This window comes from Crocodylus siamensis, chromosome 4, assembly GCF_052110815.1.
Source record: "Crocodylus siamensis isolate JL-2025a chromosome 4, ASM5211081v1, whole genome shotgun sequence".
NCBI lineage: Eukaryota > Metazoa > Chordata > Crocodylia > Crocodylidae > Crocodylus > Crocodylus siamensis.
Genome location: NC_143398.1, coordinates 87,975,755 through 87,999,898, shown reverse-complemented (window position 1 = coordinate 87,999,898; position 24,144 = coordinate 87,975,755). Strand labels below are relative to the sequence as shown.

The 24,144-nt window shown below is 42.5% G+C and overlaps 1 protein-coding gene across 1 annotated transcript; it reads right to left on the bottom strand.

The window, feature by feature from the left end:
* Window positions 1-1,120: 1,120 nt before the first annotated feature.
* LOC149865973 (uncharacterized) lies at window positions 1,121-18,343 on the bottom strand. Its single transcript, XM_090041585.1, has 5 exons — window positions 17,407-18,343; window positions 8,978-9,078; window positions 8,781-8,946; window positions 7,523-7,652; window positions 1,121-3,409 (listed from the first exon to the last, which is right to left on the bottom strand). The coding sequence occupies exons 1-5, from the start codon at window positions 17,624-17,626 to the stop codon at window positions 3,184-3,186; spliced, it is 843 nt and encodes a 280-aa protein (XP_089897711.1). The 5' UTR covers window positions 17,627-18,343; the 3' UTR covers window positions 1,121-3,183.
* Between the last annotated feature and the right edge of the window lie 5,801 nt (window positions 18,344-24,144).

Here is a 24,144-nt window from a genome sequence, read left to right as displayed (position 1 = left end):
GGAAAACGTTGAAGTCTCTCAGGATGAAGTAATGGAAAAAATGGAGAAACTTAAGTATAATAAAACACAGGACCAGATGGTATTCATCTGAAAAAATAAAATATGAAATAGAGGAAAAAGTTATGGTAATATATGGGTACTATGGTAATAAGTTGGTAATATACAGGCTGAAAAAACTCCTGGAGGTTACAACATCATCAGTACTACACTTATTTTTTTAATAAAATGAGCCAAAAGGAAATGCTGAGAAACACAGCTTCTTTCTTTCAAATTAATAAATGTTAGTTCAAGACAATTATACAAATTTGTTTTTTCAAATATTTGGATAGTAGGGTAGTTTTTAAAAGATTCAGCTGGAACTTCAGTGTCCATCTCCCAATGATTTCTATACAAGTTGTATGCATAAGTCCCTTAATTTCATTTAAAACTCTCACCCAATATCCTCTACAAAAGTGCATGGAAATAAATACTTGGGGAGAGGAGGAAAGGGTTATAACCATTATCAATACAAATTATCTGCTTAGCTTTCTCCTTGTATTTCCTTAGAGCTTCACAATCATCAATGAATATTAACTTCACAACATTCCTGTTATGTAATGAAGTTGTGACCTGTTTTACAGCTAGAGATTTGAGGCACAGGAGTAGGTTAAATAATTTACCCAAGGTCATGTCTGAAGTCTATGACTGAGACAGGGCCTGAACCTAGGTCTGCTGAGGCCAGCTGAGAGCATTAGCCACCTGGCCAACCTGTCTGTGCATGGTTGTGTTGGCATTTCTGCATGAGCACATAGCCGACTATCTGTGAAGCCCCTAAAATAGAATTTTTGTGGTGTGGAAATTGCTTTTGGTACATAACATTCCTCAGCTCTTCAGGAGAAAAAAATGCTAAACTAGTCTGATAATAAAGCAGATACATCAGTGCAAAGATAAGTAACTGGATAAGGTAATTATTGAAACGCAATTTCTATTATATTGTTGGGAGTTTACTGCCTGAAATAGATGGAGAATTTCATATCATGCTGTGTTTACATCTGGAAATGATAATGGACTCAGACATGGACTTTAACAGGAGCAGAAGGAACCATTAATCAATAATAACAGAGACAGATTTAAGTCACTTTGAGTTTATTCACTATTGTATCTTCTGAATTAACTTTATAGGGCTGGGAAGTTGTTACCCACCTGACCAAAGCATTCAATCTGTACTAGTTTAGGATGTCTGACAATAGGATTTCCATGCCCATATTACAACCAAATATAAAAACTGGACATTTACATGGTGTCTTATATCTAGATATTACCAAGTGGTCAAAAGCCTTTACAACCATAATGCTAATCTTGAAGCTATTATGTGCAAAGTATTCCCATTACAAAGAATGGGAGTTCTATGCAGACACACAGTTGATGATACAATGTAATAACAGATTATATAAAGCAACAGAGAATATGATGAAATATATTTACATAAATGATTTGGACTATAAAATTGTCTTCATCGTTTAACAGGAAAGGTAGAATAGAACTCATTTGTTCAGAGACACGATGGCATGTTTCTATTAGCCTTTTCATAGAATTATAGTGTTGGAAAGACTTCAGGGTCATTTAGTCCAACCCGTGCAGGGTTGCAAGATTATTTGTTTCTAAAACTATTACTCATCAAACTAAGTTTTAGCAATCCCCAAGTAAAGCTAGCAAGAGACCCCAAGTACAGGGTTTGTTGTTTTCTAAAAGCATAGCCTCAGAGAATTTGTGCATGGAAAATATCTATTAGTTCATTTTGTTCACTCCCAACACTGCCACTACCTCACTACCAATGTCAAATTTGATCCCTATCAATGACATTCTGTTTATTAGACCTAATAGCAACTTTGACAGTCCTCCTGCGTTATTTTACATAGCTCAGTTTAAAATAACCCACATGAAAAGTGTTTCTCCCTGTTCCCTTTTGAGATTATTTTAGTGTAACAAATCCTTTACCCCTTACAGTCAACCTTTGGAAAGCCTTTTAAATAGCTAGTCTTCCTCCTTAGCATTTACATCTATAGAATGTTTGTAAATAGTTGGTAGGTTGGTGGAATGGCTACAAGTTTCGTAGTTTCATAGTGCTTAGGGTCGGAAGGGACCTAAACAGATCATCAGGTCTGACCCCATGCTCTGGGCAGGAATGGGTGCCACGGTCATATTACCCCAGCCAAATATCTGTTCAGCCTCCCGAAGAGAGGAGAGAGCACCACTACACTTGGGAGCCCATTCCAGAGTCTGGCAGCTTTGACTGTAAAGTAATGTCTTCTTAACCTTCTCTCTAATATTTGTGGCCGTTATTCCTAGTAGCAATCTAGCTCTAATTAGTTCTTTAATTTTATTCCACCAGACATTTTCATGAACTTCGGAGTCCCCAGCCAGTTCAGCACTTTCTAAAAATCTCATCCTTAAAGTGTATCTCAATTTCAACATTAAATATAGTACCAATGCACTCCATACCACTAGTAATGTGTGAAGACTTAGGCCCACAAGGCCTTGTGGTGTTTCTTAACCCTTACACACTTTTAAATTTAACTTCTCCTCAACAGAACATGCTTTATAGGAATGGTTATTAGGCAAGGCTAGCATTTTAAAACATAACTGCTCCCCTGTAGATCCCAGGTCTGATTTTTCAAAGGAGCTAATACATTCCTGTTCCTACTGGTGCCATTGGTAGCTGCAGGAGGCTCAGCACATCTGAAAAAACAAATCATTTCTGTATGGGTCCCTACGTGTGAAGTAACTTACATCTGAAAATACTGGCCTGAGACCATATGTGTGCATTATCCCTTTGTCCTTTAACTCATAGTGTTATGTGAAGTAGGGAAGAGAAACAAGTGAATCCAATGATTACAAATATCACTCTCAACCATCTGGAAAACATGGGAGGGTGTAGAACAAATAGACCTAACTGAGTTTAGATTACCTAATCATTTAGCATGGATCATAAAAACAGTCATCACCAACAAATTCTGCTGGATATGGCCCAACAACTTAGATTCAAAAGGCATTCTATAAACCAGAACTCCTAAGCAAGTCTTGTGAACAATCCAGACACTCAGTCATATATGTTTTACTTAATCAGGATAACAGTCTCTCACTGATAAAGGGTTGAGGACAAGAAAAGATAGAAATGCTTGTTTATTTTTTTCTGGAAGACAGCTAATTCCTCTGAGGCCTCCGGCGGATATACATCCTCCTTCTCTGATGAAACGGGAGTCTCTGTAGCTGAACACTGCTCAGCCTCTGACTCCTCAGGGCATTGTATCGGATTGGAGAGATGGTCTTGCTTATTATCCTAAGTCGTTCATTCAGCTCAGCCAGCCTCTTTGTAATTGAACGGACTTCCCTCAGGAGGTCATCTACCGCTGCGGAGACAGGACGGAGGCTGCAGACAAGAGCACCAGAGTTAGAATAGACACGTCTGGAACCAGGGCCAGATTAACCCTTTAGTGGGCCATAGGCAAATAAACTCATGGGCCCTTCTTAATGCCGTATATTTGTATTACTTTTTTCCATTCAATAATTATAATAGATAAAATAAACACAACTGGGCTCCTTCTTCACTTAGGGCCCTAGGCATGTGCTTAGTTTGCCTATGTGTTAATCCAGCCCTGTCTGGAATGATTACTTAACACACACTGAACTACCAATTCTATATTTCTGCAGTGTCTTTCATGATGGACGTTTCCCAAGAAGCATAGAAGTTTCAGTTGTGACCAGTGATTTCAAGTCTATCAGTTTTTAGAAACCCAACTTCAGATACCTGAAATGGGCCTGGTTTTTAAAAATGCATTTATTTAGCATATTCTGAACATCAGGCTCCTTTTAAGGTTTCTCAAGTTTTAGGCTCCAAAAAAACACTATTTGTTTGACCAAGCTGTCACGGAGTGGGGCACAGGGGCAGCCGTGATCCCGCTAGCGCCCCCTGCCGTGTCAACTTAGGTGATCCAGCACCCTCTTATCCTCGCCCGCCACGTCTTTGATGGTAATTGGTTCAATTAGGGAGGCTGCCTTTATCTCCTAATACACAGCATAAGTTGACCTACCCCTGCTCCGTATGGGGTGCCTCGGTGCACCCCCGCCTTAAGGGCTAATGCATGCCTCCAAACCTCCCCTTTAGCAAGCCCCAAGCCTTGCAGCTGTACCAGATGTTCTCTTGTCATATATTTGCCCCTCCTGGGCTTCTATTCCCTTCTCGCCCTCTCCCAGGCCTACTCGCCCCACCTGGGCTTCTGTACGGCTCTGTCGAGCTCTTATCGATCTGGCCCCTAACTAGACATCAGCCCCTCTCTGGGACGTATACCACGCGCCTGCCCTTCTCTGGGGCTTCGTGCCGGTCGGGGACTAATCACTCACTCCGGAGCCTCCTGTTCTGATCGGCCCTCTCTGGGGCCTGTGCCGCGCTGCTCGCGCTTCCCTCGCCCTCTCTGGGGCTCCTGCCCTCTCTGGGTCCTATGCTGCACTTCTTGCACTTCTCGCCCTCACTTGGGCTTCTCAAAGTCTGGGTCGTTTGCCCCACGGTGCAAAATACCGCCCTCACGGGCTGGGGTCCGAAACCCCGCACACCGCGCCTCTCCGGCACTAACCACTGTGCCCTTACTGGACACCAGGAACCCCCGGATTATTGGGGAGCTCCTGTGAGGCCTCCTCACACCCCTACAGCCTCACCCAGTCCTCCGGTTTAAGAATAACTAAACCATCAGCCAGCCGGCTATAACGTAACAATGAGCATCCTGGCTCAAGCATAGAACCTAGGCCCACTTGGCTCTCTTGTAAAGGCCTTCCAGTCAGGGTTCTCTCTCTACCCCATATCGTGCCGTAGCTGCTTGGGTGGTCAGGCTGCAACAATCTGCTCTGTCTGCTGCACTCTGCCGCAGAGCTCCTGCTCCTGCAGCTTCCAAACAGGAACTGCCTGCTAGGCTCTGGCCTGGGCTGTTTATAAAGGCCCAGCCCTGCCCCCTCCTGGCCACATGACCTGCCTGGTTGCCCCAGCAACCAGCACCTGGGCTGCCCTGGAAATTGGCAGCTAAGCCTGCATCGCCCTCATTAGTAGCGAGCACCCTAGTGCTCCGCTACCCAAGCATAGAGGCATATGCACTGAAGTGTAGCCAGCTGGATATGGAATGTGTCTGCTGCATTAACAGCACACAGAACACTTGCAGCATTTCAGACAGGAAGTCGGGGCTATATGCTGAAACTGGTCAGTTTAGTTCTGTCCATGTAAACTTAATCTGGCACATACACCTCGATTATCTCTGTTCTCCTAAGAGTGCACCCACAAAAGAGCTGGACAAGCATCCAGGACCATAGTTTTATGACAGCAAACTCCTTAGTGGAATATGCAGGACCCCTGGATGCGTTAAAGATTTAGAGGGAGAAGAGCTACAATGAGTCACTGTCACGGCGCGGGGTCCTAGGAGCGGCCGTGATCTCTCCTAACGCCCCCTACCGTGCCAAGTTCGAGATAAAGCACCCCTGTTCTCGCCTGCCATGTCTTTGATGTTAAGTATTTTATAAGGGAGGCTGCCTTTTGTCCCTTTGGACACGGTGCTCTGGTTTATCCTGGCCTCTGTTCTGTATTGATTGAGTTGGTGCACCCCAGCCTTATGGGCTATGCATGGCTCCAACCACCCCTGTACCACACCCCAAGCCTTGCAGATGTCCCGGACGTTGTCTGGTTGATTTCCTTTCCGTGCCTGCACTGGCGCTCCCTGGCTTGTCACTCAGCCTGCACCCCTCACTGGCGCTTCTTGCAAATTGGGGCTCAGGCGGCCATAGCCGTGGCTGGCCCCCAAATCCCCTCCCCAGATCTTAAATTTCCTGTGGGGCTCAGGCGGCCTTGGCCTGACCTGGCCCCCCAATCCGATGTACCCCTTCTCAGGGCTGGGGTCAGTGCACCCCTGAGTGTTGTGCCCTCTCTGGCACTGGGTCCTCCTTCAACCCCTAATACCCTCACCTGGTCCTCTGGTTTTATAAAACTACAAACAGAAAACTCAAGCTCCTGGGCTATAACATAAAATCTAAGCCATCTGGCTAACCATCATTCAAATCCCTACCAGGGCTTTCTCCACCCGATATCCTCGAACAGAAGCTGCTCAGGCCATCAGGCTTCTCCACTCTGCTTACTCCAGCACAGCTCCTTCTTCCTTGGCTGCTAGCGGAGAAATGCTCCCCTGGCCTCAGCCTGGATTATATATGTATATGTATACGTATAGGTCAGGCCTGGCCGCCTTCCGGTCAGCTGACCAACTGCGGTTGCACTGGCAACCGGCACCTGTACCTCTTTATAGGAGCAGAGCACTGAAGTGCCCTGCAACAGTCACCAACACTTTCTCTGCTAGTTTTTCCAACTAAGCCTCCCTACCAGTGTCAGCCTTGTTTAATTGGCTAGGTCTGACAACCTTAAAGTCTGGATGGTTAGTTTCTAAGATCATCATCAACCCAGTAACAGTAACAATGTACTAGATTTTTCCCAAATATAAGATTCAGTTCTTACACTAAGGAATTTCTGTTTATACTGGTTATCCAGTGGGGACCTTGGTATCCATTGTGTGTTTGGGGAGAAATTCATCTCTGTAAAAAGGCCACATAAATTACTTATCCCGTAACAAAACCCACTTATACCGTTATTTGAACAGGTTTTGTACAACCCTTCTTCATAAGTTAATTTTGCCTACACAGCTAGAACTGATTTAAACTAAACAATTTAGAAAGACTTTCATGACTTTTGGGGAGGGAAAAATCTTTTCTTGTGCTAAAGCTCCCTCCCCGCCCCCACCCCCCCCCCAAAAAAAACCAACAACCTTATTTCAACCAGTGCTCCAAGCATTTCAGGACAGCTGTTTTTCTTTAGAGAAAAACCTGATTTATGGGAATCACTTACTCTTCATAGAAAGATTTTAATAGTAAATCAGTCTGAGTGATAATAGCCATATGAGACATCACTCTATTCACTTTCTCTGTTCTCCTGGCTAGCTTTGTACTTAACTATCTTTCTAATAGCACAGGGCTGTAACAACTTCTGGGCATGTGTAGCCTCAGAATATCTCATGATTTCTGAACCATAACCTTGTGAAATGTGAGCTGATAGACACAGAGCAGCTTTCTGTAGCTTGAAAAAACTAAACTCAAACATATTCCAGGTAAGTGTGTCTCCTCACCGCTTCCCTTCCTCCCAACTCTCTGCCCATACTAATTCTGGATTAAGCCCTACAGTGTATTTGCAACACATGTACCTTTTCTAGTCTGTATCTACATAAATGCTCTATTTCCTTTAATATATATTTTCCACAGACTAATAACATCTATTAGGGAATACTTAAAGATTTAACCTGAGAACATTCAGCTAGCCAAAAAAGAGAGAGTGCTGTAGTAAGTGGGAATTCTCCTGGTTTCAAGGGATAGGGAGGTTGAGGACAGAGCTGGTGATACGGGAATGATGCAACATAAAGGGAGGAAACTGCAGTAAACCATTTAATCCTCATCTGAAGCCAGTTACCTGGAGAACTCAGGCAGGAGAGCATTAGGATTATTGAGCAAGGAGTGTTTCATTTGCCAGAAGATGCTGTTCCCCCATTTTTCCAGGGTACGAGTGAGACTTTTAATGCCTTGGATGTTGACCTTGTCCGCTAAAATCAGCAGCATTTCCACGGAAGAGAAGAGAGGAAATTTGAGGAAACAAAAAACTGTGAGTCATTTTTCTGATTCGATTATAGGCTCCTTCTTATTTTTTTGCCTTAACCGTGAGGGTACCATGAATGAGTACCACACAATCATTAATGGTAAACTGTTCTGGCATACTAATTGCACCTCTTAAGATACTAGTTATGCCAGATACACTTTTCTACTTCCAGCTCCCAGACCCTCCTACTGTCACTCCACACTAGTTAACATACCTTACAATCGTTCCTCCATAAACATCCCAACTAGCATCCCCTTCCCAATAAAGCACCTCACCCTGACTCCCAATGGCCAGAACTCTCTTGGTGCTTGTTGAACAGTCATTGACCAAAGTGAATGGGATCCTGCCTCCCAGACCTGTATTGTGACCCTATTTAACTCATCACCTTGACATAGGAACCTTCTTGGTGACCTGAAAAGCAGTAAGCAATGGACTCTTTTCCCAGCTGTAAGTCCTAAGTATTATCCGCTTGAAGACTAGGTAATGTTCTGATTGTCTCTCTCAAAACCCCTGTAGCAAGCTGGCCTATTATTCTAACTAAAGTGTATAAAGGTCACGATTGCCTCATAGCTCCTTTATGGCAGCTTTGACAGTTTAAAGAATCTGACAAAACAGCCATCGCTGGCAAGCTCCCCTTATATAAAGGAGATGCCAGTCAGACTTGGAATTTATGTATCCTGGAGTACATGTAACAGAAGTTCCTGAGGGAACAGGGGTATGACCGAGGAATTCCTATTATTCTGGTTATATAGCCAATTGTCAAAGCATAGAGAAACAGGAGGAGATGACCACAAGATGGTTGTGCTGGACATAGGGACATGGTGCGTCAGATTGAGTTTTAAGTAAAGGATCACATCAGTTTAGATTTTTATCCTGACCCTATCTCCCCTTTTGCTAAACCAAGGAGAGGTAACCCCTTCTCAGATTCTCACCTTCTGCTGTTAGGAGAAAAGCATTCATAATGGAAGATTGCCAGTCTTACTAAGGATAAAATAAGAGCTACCCTCAAAACATCACCACAACTGACAAGCATCTTCATACCTTCTATTGGATTCACATGGTCGATTTCTCTTACCTCCTTCCCTGTAGTTCCACCTCTGACGTTGGTTCAGAAAATCCTTCTGACAGCTACTGCTGGGCAGGAGAAGAAAGAAGAAGAGAAGTGTGACAGCACCAGTGATAGCAGGTAGCAGGGCCTTCATCTTTTTACTCCCACAGAGAGACAAATAGTATAATTCAATTTCTTCAATTCATCTTTCTCTCTCTTTCTGATGGTGTATCCATTTGATAGACGGTGGACCTCAATTCAATTTCCAGATAAGCAATAGGACCTCTTTCTATCAGTACAAGCTTCCCCTGGTTTCTTTTCCAAACTGTCAAGACATACAAAGGCAACCCAGATAAATATGGAGCAGAGTACACAGCATTTTTTCATAATTCTTTCCACTTCGATAACATCATCCAGCCAAGCACCTCAGAATGATTTAACAATGATAGTGAAGTCTTACCTGACCTCCACAGGGTAAGGAAATGTTACCATAGCTATTCAAATCCAAAATGAGGCTTTTCCTCCCATTTAACCTGGGGGGGGGTAGGGGGAAGCCTCATCTTTTGGATTCAGATACAAGGCAGGGAGGCCGGCAGTTGCTGCAGCTCCAGCTCCAATCCTGACCCAGGCTCTGGGTAAGAGTTGGAGTAAGCTGTGGCCTCAGCCTCCCCTGCCCCCCACCACTTACCCTCAGTTGCAGCTCTAGCCCAGAGCACGTGATGGTGCCACAAACCCCTGCCCGGCACAGCAGCAGCTGTGGTGGTGACAGCAGATCTGGCCTGAGCCCCAGCTTCAGCTCTGAACCAGGGCCAGGGCCAGGGCTGGGGCAACCCAGAGCTACTGCTGCTGCCCAGAGCTACCACCACTGCAACCTCTTATTCTTGGCCAGGTGGGAACTAGAACCAGGCTGTCCTCTATGCCTTGGGCCAAAGCCAGAGCCTCAACTGAGGGTAAGCATGGCAGTGGAGGTGAGAACAGCAGAGAGGGCCAATGGGGTGTAGATCCAGGGTATGTTGGCATTGTGGTGGGCCCAGGTGCCAGAGGGTGCAGGCACCACAGGGGCACAGGCACTGGTGAGGGAAGGGAAGCAGGGAAAAAGAGTTACCTCCCTTTCTACCTCATGTATTCAAAGCACGCTATTTTATACACTGCTTGTACACATACTTTTACAGTATCTGATGACACAAGCTCCAGCTCACAGAAGCTATGATTTAGATATCCTATGGCATGCACAGCTACCCTGCCTTCTCCAGGAACATGTAAGTTTAGAAAGTTTTACTTCTTTCTTCTTTAAGGAGGGAAGCTATATATGATAGGCTTCATGGCTGGATACAGAGATCTCCTTTTTGGTAAATGGCTATTGTGTCTGTGTGATTCTCTCTTCTGTTTGCTAGTTCTGCAAGTCTGGTGTTGATCTCTTCCTGTTTTCTGTACAGAACGCTGAAGAAGTGGTCCCTCAATTTCTGGAAGAAAGTGAAGGATAGTTTGTCAAAATAGGCTATATGGCATGAAGAACAGAGTGGATTTGTCCCTTGGAGTCCCTTGGGTATGATATTTTTTTGATTGCATTTAGTCAGAAAGAAGATGTCTAGGCATACCTGAACAATTTCTTGTGTAAACTGATTACAGTTCACTTCATTCAGCTGATCATGGCTCCATGCATTATCAGAGAGGTGGTTAAACGTGTTAGTCTGAAGTCAGCAGTTGCGTCCACCAGTTTGAACAGGAAATTGTGGAACAAGAAACCATCCACAAACGGGACTGTGTTAAGTATGGTTTAACCAGATACTACAGATTCTTATAATTACCTTGATTAGCTTTTGTGACCCTTTTTTCGCTATGGCTTCTTTGCTTGTTTGCCTCTCACACCACTCCCCTTCCCCACTTCCCCTTCCTTCTGCCCCGCCTATTGTATTCTAATGCACAGTAGGCAATTATTTGGGCTGGAAGTCTGCTTAATGATGCCTTAATGAGTTTTAGTGAGCTGTTGAGGGCCACACGCTGTTGAGGGCTGCGCATACACATGCACATGCAGGCACACACAAGCTTCCTGCATCTCTCCCTGAACCCCTTCCTTGAGTCCCCTGCACATGGCTGGGTCAGGCAGGAGCCTGTCAGCTGTGTCCATATGGCCCAAAGTGGTACGCAGGAACATAGCATAGCACCAGCTGGGCTTGACCACATACCAAGGACTTGGGGCAGGGGAGAGGTACAAAAAGAAAGGGGCCTGGAGCTGCGGGTTATCTGGGCCCAGATGGGCCAGTGCCATGCTAGGGTTGATAGGAGCTACGCCATCTGCACCAGCTGCTCCTGCATGTCACAGCCTGAAGCAATGTGTGGGAACTTAGCACAGCACTGAGTTAGTGGCGACTGTGCCCCTACCAGGCACCAGACTGGCCTGGCAGAGCCTGGACAACCCACAGCTCCTGGCACTCTTCCTCCTATACTACCTCCCCTGCTAGCAGGGAAAGCCATATCTGAGCTTCAGCCCACTGGGGGCTGGGCTATCTGGTCTATCAATGACTGTAGGATCAGAGCTGCATGCACACAGCCTCACTGGGCAGATGCCTGGCCAGGAGCTTAGTGGCCCCTGTCTTGGGGTTAGGGCAGAGTAATCTGGGCTGGAGAGGAGTGGCTCCCTGGCCACCTGAGTTGAAGCTGCTGCTGTTGCTGCAGCCAGCTATGGGAAGGGAGAGGGGTGAGAGGCACCAAAAGCCAGAGCAGTCGCAGGATGGATACAAATTTCTTTCAGAAGAGTAGTCACAAGCCAGACTGAATCATGTGGTGGGACAGATCTGGCCCGCAGGACATATATTGCCCACCCCTGTTCTAACCACTCACTCTGTATTGTGCTCTATGCTGTCCTTTCACAGCATCTGATGAAGTGAACTTGGGTTCATGAAAGCTTGTGCTATAAATTACATAACTACATTATTATATATAATTTATAGCACAAGTTTTTGTGAATGTATATACATCATCCTATTTAGTTAGTGTACAAAGGTGCGTATCTAAATCATTTTCTGACGGACATGACTAACTACCTCTCTCTCTACTCACAGAAAAAGTAATTTGGTCATAGTGAAAAGTATTGGGATGGCAGCCCTCAAGAAACTAAGATCTCAGTTTATCACCAAAATATAGTGCACCGAGAGCAACAGTAAGAGAGACTCACTTTGCAGTCCACGAACATTCCCTGAGTAATATAAAACTCATTCCTGTTCTATAGCCCTTATAGCATAAGAATTGCTTCTAAATATAAGAGGACAAATCAATTTCCAGGATTTATTCATTTTACCCCATTGTTGAGATCTCCAGTAAAAGTTGTCTCAGCTGGAAGAAGCTGGTGGATTGTGTGGCATGAAAAACTGTTCCACTAGAAATTGGCTGGAAACACAAATTTTACACATTTGAATTTTGCTTCATTGGTAGAATAATCCATTGGCAACTTCAGGTTACTATTCATTGGTATTAGCAATGATTTATGTGATAAATAGTCTAGTTATTAGTCATAGTGTTGGAGGGGTTCATTTGAGAAATAGGCTCATTAAGAATGCCCAAACTATTGTGGTATTCAGGCCATACGTCAAATCCAAGGCATTACTGAAACTGTGAGGAAATTAAATTACCTTTCCAAAGGCATATGACCTTCATCTCCTAATAGCCTGGGAGGAGTTCCAGCCCAATCACTTAGTATTCTCAATGCATATTAGATATTGTCCCACATAAAGGAAGGGAGAGGGGCATAAGGGCACCATTTTATCCCATGTATTTCATTATATTTAATAAAATATTCATTTTAAAATTAAATTTACTTATTTTATGCATATATCCAAATTAGCAATACAAGCACAGTCCTCCTAGAAAAGTCACATGATTGCAAAAATACACTGTACTGGGATATATTTTGTACTCACTATTTATCCCTTTAATTAACAATATTTTTTAATGGGGGGGAGGGGAGTAGATTGTCTTCCCTTAGCATACACACACAGCTAATCTGACTAAAAGCCTACCAAAACCAGGTCTTTTTTAAAAACGTGATTGTGTTAGTAGATGTCACTAAGTACCTTAGGTAAAATACCTTTACCGACCTTCCATCTGTACTATTCAATACTACGGCTCATTTTCTATATTTTTCCAAACAAATAGTTTCAGCTTCTTTGCTTTGCTTGTTGTCTGCATAATGTTTGTTCTCTATATCATGTAAATGTCTTACCCCATGAAACCCCAGTGCCTCAATTGTAAACTGTCCTAAAATGCAGCCAAGATCAAGCAACTTAGCTGACTTTCAACTCTTGTTGAGATGTGTTTAAATTAATTATCCAACATTACCCTTTCCCACCTGGTTCATTTCCATGGCCCTGGGCTACTTTGATCTCTCTCCATTTAAGAAATAGAAAGTGGCAATACATTCTCTTCACATCTGGTATTGAAAATCCAACCCACTTGATCTCAGGCTCTTTAACATCAAACACTCAAATGAAACCACTAGAGCCAGATGTTATATTTATGGCTCCCCATCGACTGGTTCCTCTCTTCCTTGGTTCCTTGAATTGTTGAGAGACAATTCTTATTTATCAGAATTATAAGCATGTTATCACTAATTGGATGCCCCACAACTTAAACTTCTAATACAAGCCTTCACTAGCCTTATAGAACTTAATAGACATATTCATTAATTAGGATTATTCATATAAGAGCTTGTATGATCAGCAGGAATCTGAGTTTTCTGTTTCCCACAGAAAAATGGAGTAAAACATGGATTTTCTCCCTTACTGGAGTAAAACGTGGATTTCTCATTTTAGCAGGGAAACCCATAGACGTTGCAGTTTTGCAACAAGCTCTCTGCAGGCTGGCAGAGTTCCAGCCTGCAAGGGGCTGGGAGGGACTGGGAGGAGGGCAGTCAGGCAGGGGGCACCACGTATATATGCATACACATGTCCTCAGGCAGCCTGGGGAGCAGCTCCTGCAGGTAAGCTGCAGGGGGTAGGGGGAAATTGAGGCCCCCATAGGGAGGGAAGGGGGAAGATGGGCAGGGCTGGAGCTGGGGCTGGGGCTGCTGCACTGCTGGACAGTGCATGGGGCCTGGGGCCACAATGCGCAGCTGCAGGGCCCCATCAGGGAGCGGGATGGGGCCATGGGTGGCTTGTTCAGGGGCCAGGGGTGGGCCTGGCTCCTACTGCTGCATGCACTCCCAAGGGGCAGAGGGGACCCATGCCCCCAAGATCTGTCCATGGGGGTGGGGGCAGGCTGTCCACTATGGGCTGAGGCTCCCACCCTGCTGCCCTCCCCCAGGGCTCCTGCAGTTCAGCATGTGTGGTTCAGTGCTGCAAGGAACAGCAGAGCCATGCAGGGATGTCCTTGCCACTGTGAGCTCATGACTGTCTTGGCAACGTGTCCTCTACGTGTGGGGGCAGTGAGGGAAGCGGTGCGGGGTTGTGCCTCTCACTGCACATATGTGGAATAGATAGATATTATAGTAATATACACTGGATTTATAGCAGGATTAGAATTATGTTGTAGCAGTGATAGTCTAAGAAATGAGGCAAGGATTTTTGTGAGTGTTCTCTTTTATTGGACCAACACATAGTCGGGACAAACTTCAAAACGTGTTCATTTCTAGTGGTGGAAATTTCTGGTAAGTCTCTAGAAATCTTTCTGGGAGAGGAAGCAGTACAGGTATTCCCACCTACGGCTGCCCTCTATCTGCAGCTCTCTTCTCCTCCCACAAACCAGGGGGATCCCGGTCTGGGAAAGGCATGAGAAGTAGCAGTTGCTCTACTCCTCCAGGTCCTCCCTCTCAGTCTGAGGAAGGCTCAAGGGAAGCTGGAAACTGCGTTTAACTTCCCCCAGTCAGAGGAGTCACGTATATGTCCAGCATATACCAAGTACGCCCCTATAGAAGCATATAGGCATTCATTCTAGCAAGTGAAACTCTTGCAGGGGAGTTCTTTCAGGTGTCAACCTACAAGATCTTTCTCCAAGACAGTGCAAGTTTCCTCAGAGACAAATTTAATGAATGACTGCATACTTGCAGTTTCTACCAGGAGAGTGGAAATGCTCCCACTAGAAACTTAATGTCTATACATGACATTTTTATTCAGTGCATTCTTTATTATGCTCTCAATCAGAAAACTACAGAATATGCTGTTCTTGTAATAGGCTGGGTTCACTGAACCATTGATAAATTTTCCATCTGTAAATAACATGATCAGTATCTGGAGAATTGAAATGCTAGACTAAATATTACATTAATAGCTTCTCCCCTTCCTTTGGCCTGCTAATTTCCCCAGTTCTTCACAATAAAAGTGTTGTGTGATTTCAATCAGCTAAGAGCAGCACTTCCAGGATTGACAGTTATGCTTTCCAAGGCTCCTTGAAACCATGCCCCAAAATAATGCTGCCAGGTTTTCAGTCTCCAACTTCATGCTCTTCTCCAATTCACCCTTTCCTGGTTCCTTTAAACATTACTCTCCAAGATACTGTTTCCAAGTTCTTCTCACCCCTATGTATGTTAGAAGAGAAAGGTATAGGTGGAGAGATTTTATTGGTGTCTGCCACAAGTTCTACACAGTGAAAGAAAAATACAATCAGTGCAGTGGTATGTATAACTAGTAGTGTTTTCTGTCAGTACATGTGGCAGTCTTGTAGGCTATTCTTTCCCAGTGCCAAACAGCCTCCATTTCTGAGAAATTCGTGCTTTCTAAGCCTGCTGAGTACATGCTGTTCTTATTGCCACTGTATCAGATACTTGGTCAAGCTTTAGAGGTTGCCTGCTACTTTAATAACAAGATAAATTCAGACCTTTCCCTGTATTTTCACCTCCTCAAAAAGCATGTACTCACTGCTGATTCCACTTAGCAGCATACAGGTATGGCTGACACTGGCCCACTGATTGCTCGGAGATCGGGATCTCAATGAATAGATGTAGCAATTAAAGCAATTACAAGTATTGTAGATGAAGCATAGAGACAATGTATTGACCAGTAATTTATAAAGTAAAAGCAGAGTGACTGTAAAAAAGCCACCATGATTTGACTGTACAAGGTACAGGGCAAAAGTGGATTATCCCCGTTTCCCGTTGAAATGTATTTTCCATTTTTTTTCAGCAAAGGCTCATCATTGTCTTAAATTCCTCTGGGATGAAATGTTCTCTGGCTAAGCTCAGCCCAAATGTAAAGTTCATTTTAAAAAATAATTAAAAAACAATATTGTGCAAAACATCATGAGTTATTTCCAGAGGAAGAAAATCGCTTTCTAGGAGGATCAGAAATGCTATTTTCAGTAGAACCAAAACCAGCTCACATAAGAAAAAGGACTCTGGAAACGTAGTAGGCCTTTAAATATCCAGACAAGCTTGATTTTTAAAAATCACTGTAAATATTCTTACCATCTTTTTTTGTTTGTTTGTTTGCTTTTTTGTTTTTTAATGTATACTACATTTAAGGATATTTTTTCCTATGAACACCAAGCTAGAGACCCTGTATTCCACTGGCAAAGCCAAGGGAGCTTTTAAATTTACAGATAAATTAGCTCCCTACCAAAAACATTTACAAGGTGAACACAAAACATCTCTGCTTAAGATAGTTCCATTAAAACTGCCAGCACCAAAATCCTAAAAAACACTGTAAGCTTCACAGGAGAAAAAGCTTCTTAACATATGACACAATTAAAGAGTTTACAAGTGAAGATCAAAGAGCTTAGGAGCTTCCCAGGTGAAAATAAATACAAGCACCTAATGGTGCTATCATGGTATGGTCCAAATAGGAGCTGCCATGAAATACAAGTTTGATCTCTCACTATTAAAATAAAGCACGTTGTGAAATTTTTTTTTTTAGTTTACCGATACATGAGACACATACAAAACAAATGCACAAAAAATGAAATTGTATGTGAGAGTAATCTTAACTTTTGGAATGTCCTAACTTTTAATTTGAACTTGAAATTTCTGTCCAAATGTTGTGTTGACAGTAAGGATTTTTAATGTAATTATCATTTAAATTTCTCTGTTTTTTAGGGTTTTTTGCATAGAGCATTACTCAAGAGCAAAAGCTGAACCATTCTGATAATCAGATGGCTCTGACTGACTTTAGCTCTCAGGGTAGAGGTTGGCCAATAAAGCAACTGATGCTGCAGGTAGCGAGGCCCATTAGCATAAAGGTTTGATCCATCCAGAAATAAAGATATTGCTGCAAAACAGAACATCTGTGAAAATATTGTGGGGCTTTCCTGTCCTAAGGTTGCACACACTTTCTGCCTCTCTTTCAGAATTTGCACACTTTCAGAATATATGCATGCTCTCCCCACTTCAAAACGTATTTACTCACCTGTTGGAATGACCTGTCTCAGAATAGTCACACAGAATGAGCACTCCTTACCCCTCTTTCAGAACTTGTACACTTTTTCTGTCCTTCCTTCCATTCAAACACTCAAGGTCTGAGTGACTGAGTATAGCCTTCAGCTCTGAACCCATTCCAAGAAAGGCTACAGGTATTTGGGGCTGATTTTTCCCCCCCCTTCCTGATTTTTCTTTTTTTTTTTTGCAGGTCCTCTACCCAGCAGGCTTTTTAGAAAATGGGATGTTTGTCTGCATGAAAAGGTCACCCAATATTCCTGGTAAGGAAGGCAGAGAATTGCCGATGAACTTTACCTGGACTGCAGAGATAATCCTCTTGTGAAGAGGCTTTCAAGTTTGTCTCCTTTTTTTTCCTTCTCCTCTCACTGTCCCCTTTGGATTTCAGCTTGTAACATGTGACGTGTCCGGCTTCATTTCCCTGCTCCACGCATTTCCCCAGTCTTTCTTTGGAGTCTCTTCCAGATACTCCTTTCTTACCCTCCCACTCATTCAAGCTGAACATCTCAGCACACATGGAAGCCTTATGGAAGTGAAAGCATCAATCAGTGGCAAACCAAGTCCCCTCTAAAGTAGAACCTCCTGTTCAGGGGCACCCTCTTATCTGTACCCCAGCTGACTGATCTCCAGCCCATCTGCATGATCTCTCTTCCTATCCATAGAGCTCCTTTCTGACTTCTTAAGCTCTGGAGCCATTTAGCCTGGGATTTGTTTCTGAACTTGTTTCTGCTTTTTTTAACAAACATGCCAGTTAATTCCCTGCCGATTAGTTCATTCCCGAAACATTGTGCCAGATCTATTTCTGTAGGAGTAAACAAGAGGAAAGGATCATCTGCAGTGTTTTTCTTGGTTCTCAAATGCTTTGGCTGCTAAGCTAAATGGGACCAGGTTTTGTCAGTATTTGACCAAAAGACTGACAAAGAAATGCCAGGTGCTGCATAAGTGATTGTGGTGACTCAGTAGACAGCGATCTTGCCTCTGCATCTGAGTCAGTATTAAACTAACAGCCCATCATTGTGTTGCTACAGGTGCCGTCTTCTAGATATAACTTCACTAACTGACTCCTGGCCACTTGTGCTCATTAGCTTTTCCATGGCCATATGTGCTAATACCTTAGCCAAATTTGCACTGTTCCTAATATTACTCCAGTTAGCTACAGTATTCTTTTTACTTCCTATTCTAAACTGATGGACTTTTGTTTGCTGATTTGGGGTGGAGGGGGTTTGTTTGTTTGTTGCTGTATGCTCTTAAGTAAAGTTTGACATCTGAAGTGGCTGCATTTCCGCAGCAGGTTAAATAATCCCCTTACATATGGCTAAGTTCTTTATGATCATTCGAATTCAAAAGCATAGCAAAAATGTAGGAGGTGGATGGTCAGTGCATGCATGTATATCTCATCCAATGCGCTAAATGCCCAGATGGAAAATATGTAGAGAAACTAAACAACAACTGCGTACCAAAATGAACGTCCACCAGAACAAACGCCCACCAAAAATCTATCAAAGACAAAAATACCCAACTACCTGTGGGTGCACACTCTCACAAAACAACCACTTCTCCGGTCTCTCAGTTCTAATTCTCAAAAGGAATTTAGAAAATGTTTTTTGTAGACTAGCCTATGAACTTCACTTTATAATCTACTGGGTACAAAAAAAAAATCATGGACTAAATATAGACATTGGATTTATGACATATTATAACCTGCCTGACATCTGATAGCTACAGGTAACTTGTCTGCGTTTTACCAGCTATGCTTTCTCACCAGTTCAACATTCCCCTTCCTCCTCCCGCACCTGTCTCACACGTATCGTCTCCCAGAGCCTCTGATCCTCACTGCCACACATTTGCATTTTCACAGAACTTCATTTTGTATACTGACTTCCACTCCACCCAGGAGAGCACACAAAGCAACAACAGACTCTCCCTATTGCCTGAAGAAGTGTTTGTACCCAAAAGCTTGCAAAGAACAATTTTTCAACTATTTAGTTGGTCTAATAAAAGATACCACATTTACCCAAAGAACCTTGTCATACCTGCAGATGCATCTATGCAGTCTAACTAGGTTAAATCTTCAGCTCTTTATATAAAAAGCAGCAGAACTCCACTTATTTTAATGGTGCTATGCCAATTTGCATCTCCTAAAGATGCAGCACATAGTTTAGAAATCAGTAAAGTCTTTTAGCTTCCACCTGGATGAAGACTCTGGAAATGCCAGTTCTTATCATTCACTCTGAAGCTCAAAGCTACTAGTCCCCCATGGAGAGATGTCCATCCATGGAGAGGATTAAAGATGATTTGCTCTTCAAAAATAGGTAGTACCAGAAACACATGGTCCCAACTGTTCCCTGCTCAAGTACCAAGAATCACAGCCTGTATGGGGAGTCTGTGGATATCTGTGCAGACAGTTATTTATTTACAGAGTTTTGCCACTGGAATGGTGGGATATTTATTTACAGTGTTAAGAAAATTAAGTTTTAAAAGGCACAATAGATAACTCTTAGAATACACTGGTGTTTCTTCCAGAAACATTGGAAAATCAGTGTTGTCAGGGGACAAAAGCAACAAAAAAATCCCAAACACAACCCAAACAGTAATTTGCATTAACTCACAGCAGTTCCCAATTCAAAAGAGGCAAGCACAGTCCAACGGTGCCCTCATCATTCAATAAAGAGAAAAGGAAACAAACTACTGCAAGAACTAAATGCTTAAAACACAGGATTGAAACGTGATGATATAGATGAGACAAAAATCTCTGCAAAGCTATGATATTGTACCCAAATCTTGATCATCATCACTCTCTGCCATTATATTTAATTTCAAAGGTGCAGAAATAGCCCTGCTAGGACTCAATTTGGCTGTGAAGGAGGATGCTAGTAAAGCCACCATGACTTCAGAGGTGCAGAACTTTAGAAACTCCTGAATTGTTGCCATGCACTGTATAGCTCTGAACATCCACTGCAGTTACCATTAAACAGTCTTAGCAGAGACAGACAAGGGTCTTGAAAATAAATCTCTCCCCCACTCCAGTTATTTCTAAAATAGCATCTCATTGCAACTCCAAGTGTTTGATTTTGCTGTCCTCATTAAGACTGGTGACTTTGATTATTTTTCTAACTCTTAGTGCAGGGGTTTTTAAACTGTGGATTGTGACCCCCCCAGAGGGTTGTGAGCAACTTAAAAAGGGATCGCAAACTTCTCTTCCCTCCCCAACATGCAAACGCTCTGCCTACTTCCCTCCCCCAGCGGCAACGCATGTGTCCTTGGACTTGCCCACATTGGAAGTGTCTCTTTTGTTTTCTGATCTCAACATGTACGGGTTAGTGAAGCTCAATATTTATCTGTCAGCAGTTCAATTGACTGTGCAATTGAGTGCGAGTTTTCCTTTCGCAATATCCTACTTGTGTGAATCACGGTTTTCAGCAGTTGCCACTATAAAGTTCAAATACCGATCAAAAATAAATGTGGAACATAAAATGAGATTGGCAGTCTCAAAAATAAAGCCCAGGTCTGAAAAACTAAGCAGTACCAAACAAGCTTATCCTTCTCATTGAAAACTATTGACAGTTTAAAATTTGACAGTGGTTGTTTTTTCAGTGAAACATTTTTGAATTTGATAAACTTTTTAAAGTGTTTTTTGACAAATATATTTCATTTAATATACAAAGGTAAACATGAACAGCGCATGCCCCTGGCGGCTGGGGGTCTCCCGCAGACAAAGCCGGCACCCCCACCGGGGGGGAAGGTAGTGAGTGTCAGCACCCAACCACAGGTGCCACTGGCAGCATCGGCTGGGGCGACCACCCACAGGTTCCACTGACAGTGTTGGCAGCGCCTTTTTGCAGAGTGCACTGCCACATGCAGGGGATGCATGTGCACCAGTGTGCACCCTCTACGCATCACCCCTGAAGGTAAAGGTGCTTTATTTATCTCCTACCTAATGCTAAAGAAATCAATAGCTTTAATCATAGGGGGTCATGTAAATGTATATATTATTTTATGGGGTCATGGTATCACAAAGTTTGAGAACCCCTGCCTTAGTGGTTTAAATTTAATGTCAATCTGTGAGGCTCCTCCTCTCCCCCCCTATGGTAGCTCAGATGAGTTCTTAAATTGTGAATTCTTCATGGCAGGGATATATGCGCTTGTACTTGTGTACATGTTTGCACACATTTAGTACGATGGAACCTGGAGCTTCCAGGTATTGCTGTAATACAGTATACATATTAAGCAATGAGATCTGCAAAGCCCATAAACTGTGCTGTTTGTATGACAAGAGCTGCCTGTAGTTACACACTGTGTAAAAGCTTGTGCAAACCAATAGGGCAGTCAGGGTTTTCGACATCTACAGCCACAAGCTTAGAAACTCCTTTCAAGTCCATGCATGATCTCCATGAGACTTTAACAGAGTTCCTAAGTATTGCAAAGATTCCTCTGCAATTTATAGAAACCTCAGGGTCTACTGACATCTTTAGAAACATGGAAGGTTCCCAATGAATGTAGGTTCCCCACTACAGCTACAGTCTCTGTGCTCCAAATTGTAACAACTTCATTTACATCAGTGCTATTTAAAAATCTGTCTAAAACATCTATTTTCTGTTGTTTCAGCTCTGAGCTATAGGCAGGCCTCTTGTAAAACTACATCTACCTCCTACCCCCATGTCCCCCATCTACTCCCAAATAAACTTTAGTTTGAATCTCCCCTGATCTGCACTAAATTAGGAGGTAAAGCATTGAAGTCAATGGTCTAAACTCACCTTGGCCATGTGATTGGTTGGTTACTTTAGTTTGCCCCAGTGTAAAGGTGTAAAATGTTCCATATCAGAAAGGCAGCATGTTACATTTCTTATAGCACTCACTTCATACTGGTATAAAAGACTACACAAGAGGCAGGGCAGCAGGTAATTTTGCCCAGAGGATTTATAGTAGTAAACAACTGGTATAAGTGAGAGGAAAATCAGTCCTAACAGAACTGCCTGGAAACTGCTGGTTCCATGTACTGAAGACATGATCCTGGTGTAACAGCAACTCTCATGGCCAGAAACCATACCTTTTCATTGTAGCTGCTCACAAATTGTTTGTCAATTGTTTATTGTTGTCAGCTGTTTATTTTCTAAAGGAAAATAGCTTTTTAACCAAAACAAAATTTAATGAAAAAATATTTAGCTCAATTTATTTTTCTTTTTGCAGTGATCATGTTTGAAGTTTTCATTAAAAAAAATTCATTTTCTTCCTAAACACTCGAGTTTTGTTTCTGTACAGAAATATATTTCCACATGTATTTACGGCCTCCTTTTTTCCTAAGAGAGAAAAAGGTAGGACAACAGAATAAATAAATAAATGAATAAAAAGTTTATTTGCAGCAAAAGGAAATACATTTTTGGGGGAAAAAATTGAATTTTCAGCTACAATGAATATTTTTATGAAAAGAAATGTTTTTACTGTATTTTTTAACTTGATTTCCCCCCTTGCCCCATGAAATATGTCTATTTTTTAATCTACTCAAAACTTTGCATATAAACCTTTTATATAAACTACAATGGAAGATACAGGCTTCATTCATAAACCTATTATAAGAGGGCTATTTCATTTCACCTTTTATCTTTGCATTATGGCTAAGACCTCATACTCCAGCTACTGGGCAAAAGCTTGAGTCTTAATATGTGGGTTCCAGAGCTTCTGTTATAAAAGAGGCATATCATAGCTCAACCACAAATGGTTTTAGAAACGGGCACCAAGGAAGTATGTATAGAAAGTTTAGATTCAATGCTGCTAACTATTTTAAAGGTCATTAGAGGGAACATATACCAATGCTCACCGTTGGAGGCCATGGAACCTGCAGGGAAGCTAACAAAAGGTCTGGATTCAAAATGCTGAAGCTAGAACATACTAGGGATTAATCAGATGAAGAGAGCAAACAGAAAAATAGTGTGGGACGTTGGAGAGAAATAAAGGCAAAAAAGAAAAGATAGTGACTTCTTGGAACGGTCTGAAATGCCTTATCTAATATTTCTGCAAAAGGGAGTTGTCTGCACTGTTTGTTTTTGTAGCTGTTCAGGGAAATAAAACTGGTATGCATTTTTGTAAAATAAACAGTGAACAAAGCTAATATCCTGACCACTTCACCAGTCTGTCATCAAAAGGAAACAATTGTAAAAGATGACATTTTCAGCTGCCCCTCAAAAATAGGACAACATTTCAGTACCACACACATACAGAGGCATCTGTATATCCGTGAGGATCAGAAAGGACGATCATGTTATGTCACAGTACATGAAGAGCCTGGTCCCAAAGATATCAAAGGGCACAGGATCACCCCCTAACACCAAACTATTTTAATTTTTGTATGCAGCAGGGTTGATCCAGTTTCTTTCTTGAGGCTGTAAAAGTGTGCTCTGCCTTAAGGCAGAAGAGAATAAAAGAAAAAGTTGGTATACAGTTAGCACTGATGACAGAAACTTTCGAGCATTTAAGTTTATAAACGTTTTAAAATCCTGGGATGCAAACTTTTAATTTTCAAACATTTAGGGATTTTTTGTCACTTAAAAAAAATAATGGCAAGGTTCTAATAGCGTTAATGTATATTAATGGTCCATTTGCAACCTCTTCTTATTTTAGCAATTTTTTGCTTGGGATTAGTAAATTAGACGTGTCCAATTTATATGTAAATCAGTTCATTCACACTGTAAAGTAGGTAAGCTTCATTTTTCATGCTTTGTATATCTTAAAAAGCCCAAACACTTTGCTCCTTCAGCTGTTCTTCAAACTGCATCAATTTTTACAATGGATAATTTGTTCTTCCTGAGAACTGGCCTCAGAAAGCACCACTGCATGAAAGGATAGGGCACAATTTGTTTTGCATTGATTTGATTTGATTTATTTTAGTATAGTGTCCTACACATGTACAAGTTTTGTAAACCATTGGATCTCTCAAGATGTGTGGGCCAGATGTTAGGGACAGAGAAATGAGAAGTGCAGGTTTTCCATCTCCTCTAGCTGGCTGTCTATTACAGTCCTCTTATTTTCAGTTCTAATTAG